Here is a 20,801-nt window from a genome sequence, read left to right as displayed (position 1 = left end):
AGTCCTTCGGGGTCCCCCTTTGGGAACGAGGAAGATCTGCTCATTAAATCCTGTACACAAAGAAGAGTTCGTGTGGGTCCGCCTCTGGCACCCCGAAGGCTCATTGAGCCATTGAGATTGGAAGAAGTGTGGGCCCCTGGGATTTCACACACCGAGGGGCTCTTGTATGAACCTCGGGCTGGGGGCGCCTGTCCACACCGGGATGTGTGTGTGCCCTGTGTTCTGCCCTGGAACAATGTACAGGCAGCCGTAAACACTGGGGTGTGCGGACTTGGCCAGTGTATATTAACTCTGATCTTGGGTTGCCATTGGTCGGGGAGACTGTTAGCCAGACACGGGTGTGTGAGCCTGGTAAAACTGCCCCAGGAAGCCCTGTGTGCTAGCACGAATGCCTGGGGATACCTGGACCCTTGACTCTAGTGGGATGCGAGTGTAAACACTAGTGTGTGTGTATTCGCTGGTCCGCTGTGTGCTGGGGAGGGTATGCGCATGTCCGAATTCACTAGCTGGTCTCAGTGGTGCTGGGCACCGGGTCTAGCTGAGGACTGTAAACCCGGGCGGCAGTAAGGAGGAGGGGGACTTTGCAGGGGCCAGTTCTGCTGCCTTGGGGAGGAAGGGATGGCGGGAGAAGGAAGGGCACAGATGAAGCAGCCGGGGGATTCCTAGGTGGGGGTGACCCTCTAGATCACCTTGTTCTGCGTTCTGGAGCCACACCCCCGACCCCTACACGTTTTTGCCTGGCCGTGCTGAGGTCGGGAGGGATGCTAAGCGAGCGGTAGCCGCCACTCGGGGGTTTCAGGCTAAACTTTGAGGAGCGCCCCCATCTCGGCAATCGCAGGCAGCCGGAGCCTGCTACCTCTTTCTCCCACCTTCCCATCCCCCACTCTCCCCTCCCCCTCCGAGACCCCAGGGCAGCCACTCCCTCAGAGAGGGCTCCGGGGGCCCCACCAGGTCCCCAGTATCCGCAGCGGGGATCAGTTGGTCCATAGCCTGGTGGAAGGGCCGGTGGTTGGGAGTGGGGGGAGGAGAGAAGGCAGGAAGGAGGGAGGGACTTGGGGTGGGGGGTGGACGGCGGGTGAGCGAGGGGTCGGGGCCCAGCCGCTCGCTCGCGGCATAGGGAACAGCAGATTGCACCGAGCCAATGGCGAAGGCAGAATAAGGTGGCACCAAATTCCCCTTGGCCAATGGCGCGCTGGGGCGCACAGAGGCATCATTAGCATTTCCCCGGCGGCGGCGGCGGCGGAGACGGCGGCAGCGGTTGCGGCGGCTGCATCCCCGGCTCTAGCCCCGGTCCGGGCCCCGGCCCTCTCCACGCCCCGGCGCTCTGTCTCCTCCCCTCGCCCGCCCTCTTGCACCCTCCACGCCGGGCGGCCGCTACCAACGGCCCCTACTACGCACTTTGGCCCGAGTTGGCAGCGGATAAAAGGGGTCTGAGGAAATCCAGGACACGGTCCCCGGGCGTCAGCTGGGGCCTTTAAATCCCCGCGACTGGGGAGGCTAGAACAGAGCGCGTCTAGGTCGGAGACGCGAAGAGAGCTAGCTAGAAAGGCGAGAGCCGCCGAGAGCTGCTAGCGAGCCAGCGATCGGAAGAACAAACGAAGGAGGCGCACGGCCCGGCTCCGAGCGCAGAGCGGCGGCGGCGGCGCCGTGCGGGACGGGGCGGGAAGGTGCGGGTTGGAGGGACGGCCTGCGTTGCTGAAAAGCCGAATCCTGAGCCCAAGTGCCCCCCCTCCCTCGGCAGCTCCAGTCTAAGAAGAGCGAGCCCGGCTCCCGGAGAACCCAGATGCCGGCCCACTTGCTACAGGAGGAGGTAAGGCCCCTTGGAAAAAGAAGTGGCGCCTCTGGCGTCCCTGGAGCTTCGGAGCTGGCGGCCGGAGAGTGAAAGAGGAGGGAGGGTCTGGGGTGTGCGTGCGGCGGGGGGTCGGCGTGGTGGCGAGGATGGAACCCCGCATTTAGAGAAGGAAAGGGCTACGGAGACCATCTTGTTCGTCCCGCCCCCCATTTTACAAAGGATAAATGACTTGCCCAAGGTCACACAAGGAGCGAGTGGTTGTCCCTCATACTTTGTATAAATGTTTATCAAATGCTTGTGCATTGATAGCGCAAATCCTATTCTGGCCACCGTGTGCCGGACCTTCCCTCCCACCACCTCCACGCCTGGGAGGGGAGGACTTTTTCTCTTTCTGAAAGGATGTCGGCCTCCTCCTTAGCCGAGGGTTGGGTCCCCTATCCACCAAAGAACCCCTGATTTTTCGGGTACTTTCCGGGTAAAATAAGAGTTTAACGACATCGGTTCGGCCCCCCTCTCCCCGATTCCCTGCGGCTCCCGGGGAGCTTTGAGTTCCTGGGGTTCAGGGGATAGGAAGGCCCCGCCCCCATTCAATTCTACAAACATTTATTACTTGTCTACATTGTGCAAAGAACTGCTAGACCCCAGAGACACAGATGGGGGAAAAGATTTGGGCCCTGCCCACTAGGAACTTCTCTTCTACTGGGAACTCTTGGTGCTGGCTCTCCGGAGGGTAGCAGAGGGGATCAGGCTGTGGGGCCTCACAGGGTGCCTCCCACCTCCCTCCCCAGATGAGGACACTGAGGCCTGGGGAGGAGGCCAGGCATCCCCCAAAGTGGAGTGCCTTTCTGGGGTGGCTCATGGTAGTCTTTCTTTTCTCTCCCCCCAGATATCCCCCTCCTACACCATGACCACCACCACCACCATCACAGCCCCTTCCAACAGGGCCCTGCAGAATGGCGCAGCCCGGGCGGCCTCCAAGACCCCCATGGGGCAGGAGAAAGAAGAGGTCAACTATGAGATGAGAGATGACATGTTCGACCCGACATACCGGGAGAAGGAGGGCCCCAAGCCCAAATTCATCTACGTGTGGAGGAACATCATCCTCATGGGCATGCTGCACTTGGGAGCCATCTATGGGCTCTTCCTGCTGCCCTCAGCCCAATTGTACACCCTGCTCTTTGGTAAGCCCCTCACTTTGGTCTCCGCCGCCACCACCTGCCCCCTAGCCTCTCCTGGGTCTGAGGAGGCAGGCCACCTGGGTGCTGCAGAGGGTTCCTGGGGACCAGGATGGCCTGCCCCCCCTCCCCCTAAGAGGACAGACTGGCTTGGAGGTGGAGGGAGCCACATGGTGGGGGGTAGCAGCAGCAGGAATTTGGGAGGCACTCGCTGACGTTGAGGGTGTCAGGTCTGCCTTTGCAAATGAAACAGTGGCATAAAATGCACTGAAATCTGTGGGATGCTTCCTTACTGGTTCTAGAACTTTTGTCCCTGGCAAGCTTTCTTTTTTGCCAGGAGAGGAGCCCCTCCTTCAGCCCCCCACAGCCAGGCTGGCTCCCCCCAGTAGGGAGAGGATTAAGGAAGGTTCCCGGGTCCAAGTTACATGGCATAGTCTTAAACCTCCTGAGCGCTTCTCCCCAGAGAATCCGTCCTGCCTGCTTTGACCACATCCCTCTCTGTCCTCTCCATCTCCCATGGCCACTCCTGGCCCCTGGGATTTGGCTGCCCTGGAGGAAGGGCTGAGACAAGGCGGGCTGGCCTGGAGCAAGACAGGCCTGGACAGGACAGGGAGCCAAGAGGAGCAGGGAGCAGCCCCCAGGCCTTGTGCCAGCCGAGGAACAAAGGGCTGCTTTAGGAGAAGCATCTCCGTTCCTGGCCATCTCCGATGGGGCTTTTCAGGGGCCCCCATCTGTGGGTGCTGGTCCCGGGGCTTAACACACATGCCTCTCACAGAGCTGGCCCGATTCTCTCTCGTTCTGAAGCTCCAAGCTGGCAGGGGAAGGGCAAAAGCCAATACAGGCTTCCAGGGCCCCTCCGTCCAGTGCTGAGGGGAGTCAAGCGAACATCGCAGGTCCTAAAGGGAAAGGCTGAGCCAGAGACTTTCAGGCCCAACTTGTGGAAGCAGCAGCAGGAGGAGGGATAAAGTGTTGGCCTGGGCATCCGCAGGATCCATATTCAAATTCTGCCTCCTGGTATGACTCCAGACATATACCATTACTTCTCTGAATCTCAGTCCCCTCCCCTAGAAAATGGAGCAAAATGTGCCTGTAGTTTGTGCCCCCAGGAGCAGAGAAGACTCCTGAGAAATAGTGCTTTGCCAACTTTGAGCCTTAGAAGACATCAGAAACTCTTGGCAGGTCAAGTTTCTGTTTCCTGTGCTTTTAAGGGTCTCGCAGAGGAACTGGGAAACCCCTTGGGCTTCCTGAGTGCTCAGGGGAATCCCACCTTCTGCTGTAAGAGGTGCAGGTGCTGCCCTGAGCTCAGTCTCTTCAGGGCCTCTGAAGAATGGGGACAGTAATATAATCGGGTCTCCTGTGGATCCAAGGGAGGCCAAGGGAGGCTGTGCTTCTTCAGGTCCCGGGGATGGGCTGTGGAGCCCAGGGAAGGCAGACAGGCTTGGCAGACAGACAGACTAGGCTCAGGGCAGGCCGTTGTATTGGGCCCAGGAGGAGTTTCGATTTGGAGGAGCCCATCAGTTGGGCACTGTTCTTGCCACTCTACAGGGGGAAGCCAGGACAAAGGTCAGAAGTCTCCAAACAGGACAGGCCTGCCTGCCTGGAGGAAGGGGAGAGAGGAGATGGGCTCCCGGGGATCTGTTTTCTAGTCTGGAGCTTGTGGGAGGTCCCTGGGGGGGGGGGGGGTCGGTCACTGGGAGAATCAGGAGGAGAGGAGGCAAGACCCAGGAAGCCTTCTTGGAAAAGCTCCAAACCCCTTTCCTTCCCTCAGCACAGAAAGAACCTGACTAGGGCTCCTTTAGACTGGGTTGTGCCTGGCAGCGCTCAGTGCTGACTCAATGGTAGTTGTCCCTCCTCCCTCCCAATGTTACATCCCAAGATCTTCTCCCCAGGGATTCTAATAGCCTTCTCTTTGGGCTTTATTCTGCCTTTGACACTCTGTGGGTGTTCTAAGAGAGAGGAGCCAGCATGTGGGAGTCAGGACTCCTGGGTTCTATTCCTAGCTTCCCCCACTGACTCACTGTGTAATTCTGAGTAAGTCTGTACTGTGTTCTCTGCCTTGGTTTCCCCAGATGGCACAGATGGGCTTGGACTTCCATTCTGTGCGAGTGTGCTGAGGTCAGGTGGGAGGTAGGCGAAGGCTTGATGTGCAGAAAATGCAATGGCATCAAGAATCAGATCCAGGAGGGATAGGCTGGAGCTCTCTAGTCCTGCCCATCCTTCTGGGATGAATTTGGCAACTTGAGTGTGTCCCACTGTGGATAGGCTGGAGCTCTCTAGTCCTGCTCATCCTTCTGGGATGAATTTGGCAACTTGAGTGTGTCCCACTGTGGAGAGTCTTCCCTCTTGGTATCTGGAGACCATCTGGGTCCTTCCTTCTTGGGTGATAATGACCAGAGATAGAAGTAGCCTACAGGATTCTATTAAGACTCACCCCTTCTCTCTTGTTTTTTAAAAACCTTCCCTCCTGTCTTAGTATCAATTCTAAGAAGGAAGAGCAGTAAGGACTAGGCAATGAGGGTTAAATGACTTGCCCAGGGTCACACAGCTAGGAAGTGTCTGTGATGGGGTTTGAACCTGAGTGTTCCTGGTTCAATAGCCCATTACTCTACCTGGAACATCTTACTTGCCCCTTGCCCTAATAGGCATTGATCCCTGTGGCATCATAGGCTGGGCTGACAGAGTGGCTAGTGTTGGCTTATTGTCTGACAGGTTTTTTTCCCCTTGGGTTTAAACACTGAGCAGCTGCTAACTGCTTGTCTCTCCTCTGCATCCCCGAGATCCCTGTCCGCTGGGAAGCTGTGGTAGCCCAGAAGGCCCATTCTTAGCTAGAAAATGTGCCTAGCTCAGGCCTAGAGACCTCACACATGTGAAGCCAATATTGTTAAACAGTTCCCAAGCAAGTGCTGTCTGGAAATAGCTTTGCATTTAGAAGGAGTGGGCTGATGGGAAAGTTTGTGGGAAGCAAAGACTTGTGCTCTGGACTGTGGTCCCAGGGTTAGGGAAGCCGGCTGGGTGAGGGGCGGATAGAAGAGTTCAAATCAGCTCCCAGCTGGAGCCTCTCTCTCTCCGCAGCCATTTGGAGCTGTGTGCTGGAGGACTTACCTCACCTGCTTTGTTAGAGCTCTCTGGGCTCAGAGATACTATCTCCAGAGCCTCCCACAAGCCCTTGGGAGGTGGCTGGGAGATTCTTATGCTCCAGGGAAGTGAAACCTAAGGTACCAATTACAAACAGATCTGGGTCAAAGCGAGCCCTAACTCTAGCTAGCTCAGCAATGCCTTTCTCCTAAGATTGGCCTTTCCCGATTTCTTCCTGAAATGTGCATTGGAGGGAAAGTGCATTAAAATAAAATTACATTGAGGGAGTGTATTAGGAGGAAATGTGCATTGAAAGAAATGCACAAGGAGGAAATGTGAATTGAAAGAAATGTACCAGAAGGAATGTACATTGGAAGAAAAGTGCATTAAAATAAAATTACATTGGGGGAAGTGTGTAAGGAGGAAATGAACATTGAAAGAAATGTACCGGGGCAGCTAGGTGGTTCAATGTATAGAGAGCCAGGCCCAGTATTAGGAGCTCCTGGGTTCAAATTTGGCCTCAGATGCTTCCTGGCTGTGTGAGCCTGGGCAAGGCACTTAATCACCATTGCCTAGCCGTCACTGCTCTTCTGCCTTGGAATTGATACTTAGTATCCATTATGACAGAAAGTAAGGGAAGAAAGAAAGAAATGTACTTTGGAGGCCCTGTACAAGGAGGAAACGTACATTAAAAGAAATATACAAGGGCAGCTAGCTGACATAGTAGATAGAAAGCCAGGCCTGGAGGATGGGAGGTCCTGGGTTCAAATGTGGCCTCAGACATTTCCTAGCTGTGTGATCCTGGGCAAGTCACTTAATCCTAATCACCAAACTCATATCATTCTTCTGCCTTGGAACTGGTACTTAGTATCCTTTCTAACCTAGAAGGTAAGGGTTTGAAAAAAAAGAAAAAAATGTATGTTGGAGGAAATGTTCCAGGGAGAAATAGATTTGTTTGACTGTCTTCATCTTCTTCTTTTTGGGCAAACAGCCTTTGTATACTATATGACGAGCGCCCTGGGCATCACTGCAGGAGCCCACCGCCTCTGGAGCCACAGGACCTACAAGGCACGCCTGCCCCTCAGAGTCTTTCTGACGATCGCTAACACCATGGCATTCCAGGTGAGAGCCACCATCCTGCCTGGCTTATGTTCCCATTCATTGTTCGCCCTGCTTCTCCAGTTCCCATTCAGAGGCTGGCAATATGGAGGCGGAGACCTTCCCCTCTACATAGATTTTTCCACTAATCCAGTAGGATCCCCAGGGCCGGACTCTAGTTTTGCCTCTGGAAGGAGGAGAAGGGCAGGGGATGGGCTCAGTAAGTATCTCCTTTATATCAGATCCTGTGCTAAGTGCTAGCTATTGTCCTAGGAGGACTGGATCAAGGCATCAAAAATATGCACTTACTAAGTGCCTGCTTTTGCCAGACACTGAGAAATGGCCCGAGCCTACCGCCAAGGAGTGTACATTCTAATGAGGGAGAAAGCAAAGAAAGATGGCTTTTTGGGGGAGCCCCAGTGGGCCTGGAGCAGGGGCTTCTTAACCTGAGTTTTATCTTTAAAATCTACAGATAACTATATTTTGGTTTCCTTGGTAATCCTATGTATTTTGTGCATTTAAAAACATTCTGAAAAGGGATTCCCCTGATTGCCCACATGGAGCCCTCTGGCTTGAGGCTCCGCCTCTCCCTACAGGCCACTACAATTAGATAACTAGCTTCTGTCCTAGGGTGACACTCTGCCCTATCCTGGAGCCCTGGAATAGACTTCTGACGAGGGTATAGATTCCACTCTTGGGGAGTTCCCCCGTTGGGTGTCATCCAGGTCCCCTTAAGGTTCTGTACCCCCTCGGATCTATCTAATCAAGGCCAGCCCTCCCAGAGGATCTCTTGGACCTGTCTGAAATTGTAGCTTGCTCAGGCCAACTGTGTCAAGAGTGAGTCTTTCCTAAGAAAAAAGGCCAGGGAGGAGCCTTACCAATTGCCTGTTCTACTTGGAGCCGTAGCGTAGGCATGTAGATGATGTAGGAGAGTCTACCTCTTCATGGGGGTAAAGAGAATGAAGCTGTGGATAGGCATCCAGTCCATTTCCCCTGCCTGGCATGTCCTGGCTGTTTACTCTGGCACACTACACCTCAGGCTTCCTTTCCTCTGTGTTGCAACTCAGCATTTCACATCTGGAGGGCATCTGGCAGGGATGGCAACACATGGAACTAGAACAGACTAGAACATAACATAATTCCTTAGTATTTCCATGGTTTGAAAATGTGCCCTGTGATCTCGGGCGCTGACGTGGTCAGGCCTTTGTGCCAGGCTGGGTTGGCTGCGAGGGTCCTTCTCTAGGGAAGCCCCTCTCATTTACTGGGCCTTTAGAACTTTCTCTAGGTTTTGCCTTGAGGCTGCCCTACCTCATCATGAGGAAGAAGCCAACCCTGCTTCTTGGGGTGTCTCTGAGCCTGGAAATTCTCTTGCTGTTAAAACTTCTCTTGAATGGGGGGGAGCCTTTGAGTTCTATGGCCCCCTCATGCATGTTCTAAAGCGAAGACCCATCAGAGAGTTTGGTCTGGGAGGGGTCCTTGATAGTCTTCATGTGGCTTCTTATCTCATGCTTGCCCATTTCTCCTTGTGTCCCCAGAATGACATCTACGAGTGGGCCCGGGACCATCGTGTGCATCACAAGTTCTCTGAGACAGATGCTGATCCCCATAATGCCCAGCGGGGATTTTTCTTCTCCCACGTGGGCTGGCTGCTGGTCCGAAAACATCCAGATGTCATTGAGAAGGGCCGTTTGCTTGACATGTCTGATCTGAAAGCTGAGAAGCTGGTGATGTTCCAAAGGAGGTGAGTGGAAGGGGTTCCCGGAGAGCAGGTGGAGAGAGTACCTGGGCCTGGAAGCAGGAAAACCTGAGACCATGGACAAGTCACTTAACCTTTCTTTCTTGGTTTTCTTATCTGTAAAATGAGGATAACCATAGTCCCTACCTCCCAGGGTGGTTTTGAGATAAATTGAATGAGTTAAGATTTATAAAATGCCTAGTGCAGTACCTAGAACATAGTAGGTACTTAAGAAAGGCTATGTTTGTTTTGCTATTTTCTGCATGTCCTGGGGGTTGGAATGCTGGACTTGTCCTCAGGAAGACCTGGGCGAATTTATGTAATGCTGGGCAAGTCACTTAATTTCTCTGAAACTCAGTTTCCTCATCTGTAAAATGGAGGAGGATCAAATCATCTCTCAATTCCTTCTTAGCTTTAGATTCGTGATCCATAATCTCAGGAGCATTACTCTTTTCCTACCCTATCCTTCGTCTCATCTAAATGTAATACAGAGATCGAGGCTGGAGGAAATGTCAGCCTAGCTGAGGCCTGATGGCAGGGGCTTTCTGCCTTGAGAATTAACAGTGCTACATTTTCTCTTGACAGGCACTACAAGCTCGGCATCCTTTTCTTGTGTTTCCTCATCCCCACGTTCATCCCTTACTACTTCTGGGGGGAGAACTTTTCTCACAGCCTGTTTATTTCCACCCTCCTACGTTATACCGTCGTGCTCAATGCCACCTGGCTGGTGAACAGCGCTGCTCACATGTATGGCAGCCGACCCTATGACAAAAACATCAACCCCCGAGAGAATATGCTCGTGGCCCTTGGAGCTGCAGGTATGTTCCCAGGAGGCAGGAAGGATAAGGCTGCTTAGCACATGTGTTGGCTTCTTGGTCAGTTGTCCTGGTGGGGCTGAGACTGCTTATTGTCATCTCAGCATCTCGATGTTTCTCCCTGTCAAATAGGAGCCTATCCCAGTCAAAGGGTCTCCCTCACCTAAAACTTTAGCAGTAAGGTCTGCCTTATGAAAAGGAAACAGTAGGGATTGGGCCAGATGATGGTGGTGTCCTTTCCTGCTCATATCTGTGATTCTGTGGCTAAAAGAACCTTTCTGAAATCTCAAGGCTCTTACCTTGGCACCAGTCACCTGGGTTTGAACCCTAGGTCTGTTTGACCATGGCCACCCCATGTAGTATTTGTGAGCCATAGGTGTCTTTAGTTCAATTCAGCTGACATCCGTTCAGCCTCTGCTGAGTGTCAGACATTGCTAGGCTCGGGGTACAAAGATAAATACCAAACAGTCCCAGATTTCAAGGAGCTCCTATTCCGCTGGCGTCCTTGTCTAAAAATGATGAGGCTGGACTCATTGGGGATCTCTGGAGTGGATGCGCGGGTGTGCAGATTAAAGCCTTTTACTTGCTGACTCTAGCCCAGCTTGGGGAAGGAGTTTTCCAAAGAGCATCTGTCTGTCTGTCTGTTTATCCGTCCGTCCATCCATTCATCCATCTATCTAAACTGACCAGAAAGTTTCTGTTGCATGTGTTGTCTATCTATGAATAGGTAGGAATGCCCTCTCCCCTAATCACTGTTATTATTTTGTTTGTATTCACACTTTGCCAGAATGGCCACCTGATCTTGGTGTCTCAATTCCTGACCAGATATGGTGCTGGGGCAGAGGCTGGGGCATTCACCTTTGATGGTAGCCCTAGTCCTGCCACCAAGTGCTCATTTCTCTCTCCTTCCCATCCCATTCTTCCTTATTCTTTTCTTAGGCTGCCCTACCCACCCATCTCCCTGCCTGAGGGTGTGGCTCACCCTGTAGTCAAGGTTAATGAGATTGCCTCTCCCTGCTCTAATCCTTAGTGCCTTCTTACTCTCCTGACCTAGACAAATCATAATTTCTGTATGCCTGTCAACATCTGTAAAATGAGTGGGTGGAATTTGAGTGGCCCTTCTCCACTGAAGAACTTACTCTTTGCTCTGTTTTGTCTTCATCCCGAGTTTCCTCCCCCCCTTACAATCATCTCAGCCGCCTAATGTCACTAAAATCTGCTACCCCCATCTCCTAGGTTTTGAGCCCAAACTTGAGATTGCCTGCCACCTTCCTTGACAGTTATTGTGGTCTCATAGTTTACTATTGCTCAAAATAACAAACAAGGAAATCTGGGAGTGCCAGGGCAAATAACGTCAAGGCCGTGGGTCTGCCCCATTTTACCAACTCCTTGAGGCTCTCTGCACCTACCACGGTGACAGAAATCCTTCCCTGCCTTGGTTGGGGCTTCTTCTCTGTCCAGTGGCCCACTCCTGTCCTCTTTCTTCTTCCTCATCACTGCCTCTAATTTACTTTCTTTATGAGTTTATCATTCTCTCTCTCTCTCTCTCTCTCTCTCTCTCTCTCTCTCTCTCTCTTTCTCTCTCTCTCTCTCTCTCTCTCGCTCTCTCTCTCTCTCTCTCTCTCTCTCTCTCTCTCTCTCTCTCTCTCTCTCTCTCTCTCTCTCTCTCTCTCTCTCTCGCTCTCTCGCTCTCTCTCTCTCTCACCTACCTTGTTATTCCCTTCCCTTGATACCATCATGGGCCAGTCGTTGCTGCCCCCCACTTTGTAGCCCTTCTCCCCCCCTCCAACACTCTAGAAGCCCCCTTTGCCTCTGTACAGAGGCCAGTGTGCCAAGGCTGGCGCTCCTGAACAGCCCAACCTTCAGCCCTGGAGTTATTCCCTCCCTCCCACGCAGTTCACATCTTAGATAAACAGGTGACACTGGACTCAGGTCATCTGGTCAGGACTTCCTGCCCTCTGTTGTTATTAATAGTGTTGTTGCTGTTTGTGGGGCTAGACTAGTGCTTTTATTAGAGTAGCACTGGGGCATTTGATGTAGGTCAGTAGGAAACCTTGGCCCAGGCAATGGGAAGAACTTTGTGCCTGGGCTCCGGAAAACTCCTGCCTACCCACAAGGACCATCCTACAAATCAATGTTTCTTCAGCCTCTTCTTGGGAGAGGCAGTGTGGACTAGTGGATAATGTTGGCATGGAAATCAACAAAGTCTAGCCTCTGATCCCACCACTGACCCTTGGCTGTGTGATCTTGGGCTGTGACAACCTCTCTGGGCCTTGGCCCCTTATCTTTAGGATAAGTTGGACTTTTACACCTTTAAAGTCCTTTCTGGCTCTTAACCCGATGACCCCACGGTCACTTTAACCTCTTTGAGCCTCAGTGTTCCTATCTGTAGCAAGGGGCTAATAAGGCTTCTATTCCCTTCTTAGGTTGTTTTAAGGGTCAGACAATGGGGTGTGTATATATACTCTGCAAATATGATTTGTTGTCCTTTGGCCAAGAGGAAACCTGCCCCTACTGTCCCAGGAATGCCATTTGTTAGTGGGACTTTTGAGCTTTCTGGCTGTGACTCAGGAGAACTTTAGGCTGGCTCCCCAGAGAACTGGCTCTTAGACAGGAGAGCCATGCCAGCATGTTCCAAGCCAACAATTGCTGCAAGAACGCCAGAGCTCTCATTTCCTCTTATGGGGCAGAGAGGTATGCCCGCCCTTCTCTTCTTCCTCTTCTCCACTCCTCTCTCTCCCACCCCCCAGCCCCACACAGATAGCCTGAGGAGCCTGGGGTCATCCCTTCCTTCCCTCCATGCTCAGCCACCATCCTCCTCAATCCAAGCTTGGATGACTGCAGCTCCACTCAGTCTCACCACTTCTCAATCCATCCTTCACAGCCTTTGCTCAGTAAACTGCCTTGGCTCCTTGTTGCCTCTGGGATTAAATCCTGATTCCTCTGGCATTTAGAGCTCTTCACAACCTGACTCCAATCTACCTTTGGAACCTTGGTAGACTTGATTTCCCTTTCTGCACCCTTCCAGACCAGTCTACTATTGTTCCTTAGAAATGGCATTCCAAGGCAGCTAGGGAGTTTGGTGGATAGAGAGCCAGGCCTAGAGATGGGTTCCAATCTGACAAAGGTAGGGTTTAAAAGAAAGAATGAAATTGCATTCCACCCCCAGCTCTCTATCCTGGCTCTGACTATGCTCTATTCCTGCCATTCCTTCCCTCTTCCTTGAATTCCTTCTAGAGCTCAAAGCAATTGTCATTCCTGCATACAGCCTTTCTCCATTCCCCCCAGTGATTTGGATCCTCCACCCCCTTCCAAATTACCTTGGACTGACTTTGCATATATTCATCTAAATTTCCTCCCTGTGTGTGACCCTTCTCCAAAAAGATGGAAGCTCTTTGAAGTCGGGAATTGTTTCATTTTGTCTTGGTATCCCCAGTATAGACCTGACACCTTGGGAGCACAGAACTGATTGGTTGGCTGGCTGGCTGGCTGGCTGACTGGCTGGTTGATTGATTGGTTGGTTGGCTGGCTGGCTGGCTGGTTGGTTGGCTGGCTGGCTGGCTGGTTGGCTGATTGGTTGGTTGGCTGGTTGGCTGGTTGGTTGGCTGGTTGGTTGGTTGGTTGGTTGGTTGGCTGGCTGGCTGGCTGATTGGTTGGTTGGCTGGCTGGCTGATTGGTTGGTTGGCTGGTTGGCTGGCTGGTTGGCTGGTTGGCTGGCTGGTTGGTTGGCTGGCTGGCTGGCAGAGAGGCTCCCTCTCCCCTGAGCAGTGACCCCCAAGGATCTGGGCCTGCTTCCATGATCTGCTCATCTTTTCGTCTCTCCTCTTGCCCTAGGTGAAGGCTTCCACAACTACCATCACACCTTCCCCTATGATTACTCCGCTAGTGAGTACCGCTGGCACCTTAACTTTACCACCTTCTTCATCGACTGCATGTGTTTCCTCGGCTTGGCCTACGACCGAAAGAAAGTCTCCAAGGCAGCTATCCTTGCCAGATGCTCCAGAACTGGGGAAGGGAGCGCTAAGAGCGGCTGAGGCCTCCCTCCCTGCCCCCACCACGCCAGCTGGGCAGAGGTCTAATGTTCTGTTTATTAACTACTGAATAATGCTACCAGATGCTAAAGATGATGATTTTTTTAACCCATTCCAGTACAGTATTCCTTTACAGTGCAAATGTATTGAAAGCCAACAACTCTGCCTTTGTGAATGCCGAGATGATCTTGCTTTTCCTCTAATTCCTTCTCTTTCCTTCCCTCTTCTTCTCTCCTCTCCCACCTTCACTGGCTCCTAGGCAAGTGGCTGGTGTGCCCTGGGCTGGCTCTGTGCAGCTCACTCTTGATGGTCTTTGCCTTCCCCCTCAGCCATTCTCTTCCTGAGCCCCCAGGGGTGAGAAGGAAACCTAGAAAGGAGTCAAGGCCACTTTCCCAGCTTCTCTGGGCCTGGCCTCATCCCCTGCCAGCTGGAGTGGAGGGTCATTCTTCTTGCCTGCTGTTTCTTCCTGGAAACCCAGCAGGGGCAAGGGAAGTGGCATGCCTACTCTGATTTGGGGGAAGAGTGTCAGAAAGAAGGACAAGTCCTCTGCCAGCCCACTTCCCAACAAAGTGGGCTGGAGGGATGCGAAACCACCTTGTGAGGCTTCCATAAGCTTAGGGCAAGGAAGCATTAAGCACACCTTGGGAACCAAAGGACAAGCCTCTCGTTCCTAATGAAATTGGCCTGACCTGGGAGAGACTGGGAAAAAGCTACGGAAACAATAACTCACTTGGAAAATGGAAAACAATAACAGACCAACCTCAAGCGACACCCCCTCCTTCCCCTCCTCCTCCACACAGGAGCTTTGGGAAAAGAGGGGGAAGAACAAGTGATGGCTCCTCTGCTCCCCACTGCAGAGCAGGAGCCAAAGAGTACGGGCAGGGTCCTCGAGCTTCCGTTAGAGGGGAAGGGGCAGAGCCAATGTTCCAAAGGCCACTGAGCAGTTTCCAGGGGGCATCCCAGTTGGAAAGCTGGCCCTACAAATAGGTCAAGTGTGAAACGTCTCTAATCCTTCCTCTCCCCATAAGTAGAAACCAAATTAAGGTGGGTTCACGAAGGTCCCTTCTGTAGCATTCTCATCCTGCCCTCCTTTTCCCCCTTACTCTCTTAGAGACTCGCCTGGATGGGCACAATAGGAATTTTTGAGCTAACCCTTGTCTTTCCCTTGCCTCAGTTTCCCCTTCTGTCTCTGAACAGGCAGCTCCCTCGGCTGGAATTGCTCAGGGCCACAGAGCGCCGCTGGTTTTCCTGCCCCATTCAGTTGCCCTGCATAGTCTCTTCCTTCCCTCACTGCCTTGCTGTCCTGCTGACTCCAGGGAGAGCTGGCAAACCTGCTGGGGAACATCCCAGGGTCAGATGGAAGCTCAGCTAATCCCCAACTAAACGCTCCTGTCATCCCAGTGAGCCAGCCACTGGGGAGGGAGAAGGGTTTGGGTTTTTTTTTCCCTCTCCCCCTCAGCACGCTGGGTGTTCCCTGTTAACTGTGCCAGCCAAGCCCAAGCCTAGCTCATTTGGGGGGGACTGAGTGGACTGTCTAGATTGGAAGGGAAATGATTGCAAGATCCTACTCTCCCTTCTCCCCTGCTGGAGCTGCTGGAAGGGCCACATGACCAATTTTTTAGCCAGCTGGCTTCGAGCTTGCTCCCACTGTGTAGTCAGGAAGACCCACCACCAGGCCTTGAGGGACCTCAAAGCCCCCTTCCCTTGCACTCCCCTGGCTTTGCTGCTGTCTTACTGGGAATGCCAGCCCCTGGTTGGGGCAGGGGTGGGAGAGGGCAGCTCCCTTTCTGTCTGGGTTCTAAAGAAACAGACCCAGGCAGGAGATTCAGACTGGCCGGGAAACCCAGCCTTCAGCTGTTCCTCTCAGTAGAAAAGCAATAGAAATGTCCGTGTTTAATTTAGATCTGCTGCCTGCTCGGACCTACCCATAAAGAGGGGTCGGTGGGGTAGTTTAATTCCACAGGACATCACAAAATAAGTTCAGTGAACAAATAGCTGTTCAGTGGAGACCCAACCTCTGGCCCTACCGAGGCCAGATGGAGTCCTGGCATCTGTCTTGACCGATGACAAAGCTCAAAAAGTGAAGGAACACATTGAAAACCAACCAACCAATTTAAATGGACTCAGGACTGACAGAGCCTGAATTCCCATTACTCCTTGCTCTGTGGGCAGGCTAACCAATTCCTCTGGGTGCCTTCTGTGGGTTCTAATCAGTATTGAGGGTGAGTCTGTCTCCCCTCCCATCTCTGCCGCTTTCTTTGCAGCCTCTGATGGGAGAGCCGAGAACCAGACCCAGCAGGAGAATTGACAACGTGTAGGACTGCATTTCTGTGTTTGTTTCGGGGGAATTATGTTTTGTTTTTGGTTTTTTTCTCGAGGGCTTTCTTATTAAGGGGCCCCGCATTGAATGGCGGGTAGAAGTGATTTGAATGTATTTGATTTAGGTATTTTGGGGGTTTTTTGTTTTGTTTTTAGATTAAAAGGTTGCAGCATTTAAAAAATAGAAACTTTCCCCTTGGTTTGCTTGTATCCTGAAAGTTCTCTTCAAAAGTTCAGCTCACACAAACCAGAGCAAGACGTGGAAGGAAGTAAGATGGATGTTACTGGAGTGGTTTAGGGAAGGGGGGGGCTCCCCTCCGAGCTCTGCCGCTGACTTGCTGTGTGACCCTGGGCAAGTCACTTAACTATCTGTGCCTCAGTTTCCCTGTCTGTTAAAAATGGGGATAATAATACTGACCTACCTCACAGGGCAGTTGTGAGGCGGGACTAATGTTTGCAAAGCACCTTGCTGACACTTCTTCAGCCGAGGGAGCCTGGCTCAGAGTAAAGATGGAGTAGCTGAACTGAGCATGTTGGGAAGGGGGTGGATGGTGGGAGGGAGGGGAAGCTGGAGAGCTCAGCAACTCTGTTGCTATGGAAACATAAGCAGGATACCTTTTCCTGGGTTGGGAATTTTTTCCTTTATTTTGGATCGTAGTATCTGTGACCTGCGAAGAATAATTTTGGAATAATTTCTATTAATATTGACTTTGAAGTCGTTTACTGATCTGAGATTGTGTTTGTTCATAATAAAAGTGAAGTGAATCCGAATGTTGCTGCTGCTGCTGCTGCTTCGTGTGGAGGGGTTTGGGCGCCCGACTCCCTTCCGGTTGGGGGGGGTGGCGGTTCCGGCGTCCTGCCTAATGGGATCCTGTCCCTTTAAGAGTGGGGAATCCACAGGAGCAGTTGGAGCTGACCCAACCCTCTTTGCCCTGCTCTCTCCCAGGCCCGGCGACTGGAGGAAAGGTTACTCTAGGTTACTTGAAGGCTGGGCTCAGGTCCTGCCGGCAGACACGTAACTCGAGCTTACGTTAGAGTCCCCCTTCCCCCTCTGCCCGCCAGCTGCTTCTGGGAAGTTGCTTGCTCCTCCCAGCCCCGAGGCTCTCCTGACAGGGCTGTAGGTAGAGAGCTCAGCCTGGTGCCCGCCTGGTCCCTGGCAGCCAACCGCGAGCCCACTCCCTCAGATAGGGAAGCCGGGACCGATCCTTGAATCGGCCCTCAGCTTTCACTGAGGAAGTCTGGGGGCGAGCGCGGAGGGCTCCTCCCTGGCCGAGGCGATAATGGAGCCGGACCAGCCCACGCGTGTGGACAATCAGACCCAGACCTCGCGTTTGCACTCCCAGGGTGCCCATTTGTGCCCTTGAAGCCCTGGCGACAGTGCGCAAAGTCACACACGATCTGTGGGCGCGCCTTCATGCCCAGGTGTGTGAACGCCGCAGGCCGGCCTGAGGGCGGGTTAGATACACCGGAGAGTGGATGCTTGTGTGCATGCCCAGGACCACCGAAAACTCCCGGGCACCCTCCCTGAGAACGACTCGGGGATGGAGACCTGGGAAGAGAAAGGGCAATGCGGAAGGAGCGGCGAGAAGCTAGGGAGCCCTCCTGCTGCACACAGAAGGGGGAAAGGACCCGCCCTGCAGCGAAGGCTCCCCAAGGACAGATGGGCCACTCCGACATGGATTCTTTGGCCATGGCCTCCCATGTTCACATTCTCCTGGTCACTGGGGCATTCAATTAGGGCAATTGCACAAGTCCCTGGGTAGAGCGAGAAGGGAGTCAGATGCTCTCCTCTTCCGCAGCCCCTCGGGGAAGCGCCCGAATCGCACTTTGCAGAGAAGCTGCTCCTGCACTCGCCCGGGCCAGGCCAGGAGAAGCAGCTCAGGAGACGCTCTCAAGGCAGGATGGATGTCTGTTCATTCCTAGCCAAGCCCTAGTGTTGCCACCTGCTCCAGGGAGATGGGAGATCTTAAGGATCCCAAAGGTGCTGCTAAGGAGCACCAATGATTTACCCAATCAGCCTTGGCCAAGTTTCAGGGACCTGAAGGCCTGGCAGACGGTGCAGTCCCAACTCTCCACCCTGCGAGTCCCCTGAGAGAATGGCTTTGAGAGCACTTAAAAAAAAAACTTTAAAAAATAATTACACATAAAAAGTGTTTTTAAAAACCTTCCGTCTTCAATCAATACTGTGTATTGGTTCCAAGGCAGAAGAACAGTGAGGACTAGATATTTGGAGATTAATACACTAGAAAGTGTCTGAGGTCACATTTGAACCCAGGACCTTCCACCTCTCCGTTTGGCTCTCAATCCACTGAGCCACCTAGCTGCCCAGTCCATTCCTTCAAGTCATACTCCCTCTTTTCCTTCTATGATCAAATGAGTTCATATTTGAGCGGGTGGGTGGATGGGCATTTTAACACCATGCCTGGCACATAACAGGGGCTCTAAAGTGCAAATTCTCTCCCCTAACACCACCTGGAAGCCAGGAGGACTTGCCTCCCACTCTGGAAGGTGTATCCTAGAGTTGTTGCCCAATAGCCAGAGTGTTGTAAAGTAAAACGGATTAGATTTAGTCTCCTCCCTCTCCAAAGGAAAACTGAGAACAATGGAAGGAACCCCTTTGTGCTGAAGGTAAGGAAGCACTTTCTAACAATCCTAACTGTCGGGTTATAGAAATATGCAAACCCGGTAATGAGTTCCATGTCACCAGAAGTCTCCAAATAGAGCTCGATGTCAGGTATCGCCCATTGGGTTAGATTTACCTAATCCTTTCCTCACATTGTCACAATATGTTTTTTATTGGACCCATGATGCCATCAGTGTAGGGAGCTGGGGGGAAGGCAGGCAGGGGGGTCTTGCCCCACCATTACCCATCCAAGGCTGACCTCTTCCAACAGTTGTGCTTCACCTGGGGTCCCGGAACCTCCATAGGTGGAATTAGGATGGACAAAAGTTCCTCGGACTCACCAGCTGAGGCTAGCAATTTCTCACCACTTTAGAGATGAGAAAACAGGCTCCAGGGAGGCAGATAAACTGGCCGTGCCCAAAAAGCTAGTCTCGAGAGAAGATCTGAAGCAATGCCAAGTCTAGGGGGCACCCCCACCCTGGTGCCCCTCATAAAGGCCCGGGACTCTGCTCTGACCTCTCCTCCCTCCGATCTGGCACCTCTCTGCCATCCCAGGCTGCCTCGCGGAGGTCTGAGCTTTTCTCGTTTTGGCCCTGGCGCTCCGCTGAATAGTGCTGGATTTGTATTGCTCCTGCCTTCCCCATGAGATGGGGCGCCTTTCTAAACGCCTCCATTATAAGTGCTGCCTACCCCACCTAGTTCCACGGGGAGGGCCAGCCGCTGGACAAAGGGGGCTCTCAGCTCCTGTTGTTGACCGCCCAGGGCCGGGGGGCATCTTTTTAAACCCTATCATTGCGCTGAACTGGGTGAAATGTCACAGAGTGGGGGCAGAGTCCTGTGACTGCTGGTTAACTTTCTACACTCCCAGAAAGTGCTGACTCTTGGAACTGTGGGCCACAAGCCTCAGGCCCCCACAGCAGGCCCAGGCAGGGCGGAGAGGGGAGCCAGCGAGCTGGCTGGAGGCAGAATGCTTTTTTGTCCAAGCAGCCTAGCTGTGCCTCCCCAGTGTCCGGTGCACGCTGTCTGCCTCCAGCCTCCCAGTCTGCCTCCAGGCAGTTCACAAAGGACCAGTGTGAGAGCTCGGCTCTGCTGACTCACGACGGTCCTCGTAGCAAGCCCGAGCAGGGCCAAAAAGGCCCCTTCCCAGTTTTTTCTGACCAGAGAGCTGGGGGCAGCTAGAGCTAATTAGAGGTTTCGAGGCTTCTTGGCTGACCACGGAACTGCAGCCAGGAAGGAGGAGGAGGAGGGTGTCGCAGAATTGTAGGATCAAAGCCCGAGAGCTGCAGGGGTCGAGACGTTGGGGTTCTCAAGTGGTCCAATCCCTCAGTTTACAGATAAGGAAAATGAGGCAGTGTGAGGATGAGCTTTATTCTAGTATGGGTGTATAGTCTTACTTCGCTCTCCCAGAAGAGCACAGCATGGCCTAGAATTTCACAGCTGGTAGCTTAACGATCTTGGAACACAATTCCCTCATTTTACAAATGAGTAAACTGAGGCAGGTGGCCCTTGCCTGGGTCACACCGAGTGAAGATTCAAGCACAAATTTCCTGACTTTCTACCTAGTGTTTTGTCCTAATTCCATAGCCCCCAATAGGAAGAGGGGCATGGCCGTCGCCCGTCCCGACCCAGTGCCAGGCACGGGGCTAAGCGCTGAGCTCACAAAGGCAAAAGCAGTGCCCGGCCTCGAAGAGCTCCCATTCAATAAGGGAGCTGAGCCTCGGGGATAAAAAGGCCAAAGGGGGCTGGCCCCGTGTCCCCAATGGGCGAGTCCACAGCCCGGGGCCCGGAGTCGGTCTCCTGGGTGGTCCTCTCCCACTCCCGGCTGGCAGGACCCCCGGGTGGCTAGCGAGGCATCACCCCGGCGCACGCCGCTCCGCCCGCACAAAGCTGGGTTTGGGTGTGGGCAGCGAGCCGGCGGCAGCGGGGCTGGGCGGGGCTGGGCGGGGCGGAGCCGCTGGGGACATGAATGGAGAGGGGCGGGGACCCCCTCCCCCGCCGTACCCCTCCCTCTCGGCCGGGTTACTGTCGGTCATGTTTACGTTTACAACAGCCTACAGCGCCTGACCAAGGCTGCGCCAATCAGCGGCCCGCGAACTTGTCTGATGCCGGCTGCTCCAATCAGGGGGCGATGCCTGGGT

General features: G+C 53.3%; 1 protein-coding gene across 1 annotated transcript; it reads left to right on the top strand.

Annotated features, from left to right (window-relative positions):
• The first annotated feature begins 513 nt into the window (after window positions 1-513).
• Window positions 514-16,811, top strand: SCD (stearoyl-CoA desaturase). The gene is made up of 6 exons (XM_001364450.4): window positions 514-1,810; window positions 2,679-2,973; window positions 7,034-7,164; window positions 8,676-8,881; window positions 9,461-9,693; window positions 13,525-16,811. The coding sequence occupies exons 1-6, from the start codon at window positions 1,784-1,786 to the stop codon at window positions 13,722-13,724; spliced, it is 1,092 nt and encodes a 363-aa protein (XP_001364487.1). The 5' UTR covers window positions 514-1,783; the 3' UTR covers window positions 13,725-16,811.
• The last annotated feature ends 3,990 nt before the right edge of the window (window positions 16,812-20,801 follow it).

This window comes from Monodelphis domestica, chromosome 1, assembly GCF_027887165.1.
Source record: "Monodelphis domestica isolate mMonDom1 chromosome 1, mMonDom1.pri, whole genome shotgun sequence".
Lineage (NCBI taxonomy): Eukaryota > Metazoa > Chordata > Mammalia > Didelphimorphia > Didelphidae > Monodelphis > Monodelphis domestica.
The sequence above is the reverse complement of the archived record's forward strand: the minus strand, read 5'-3'. Positions and strand labels throughout refer to the sequence as shown.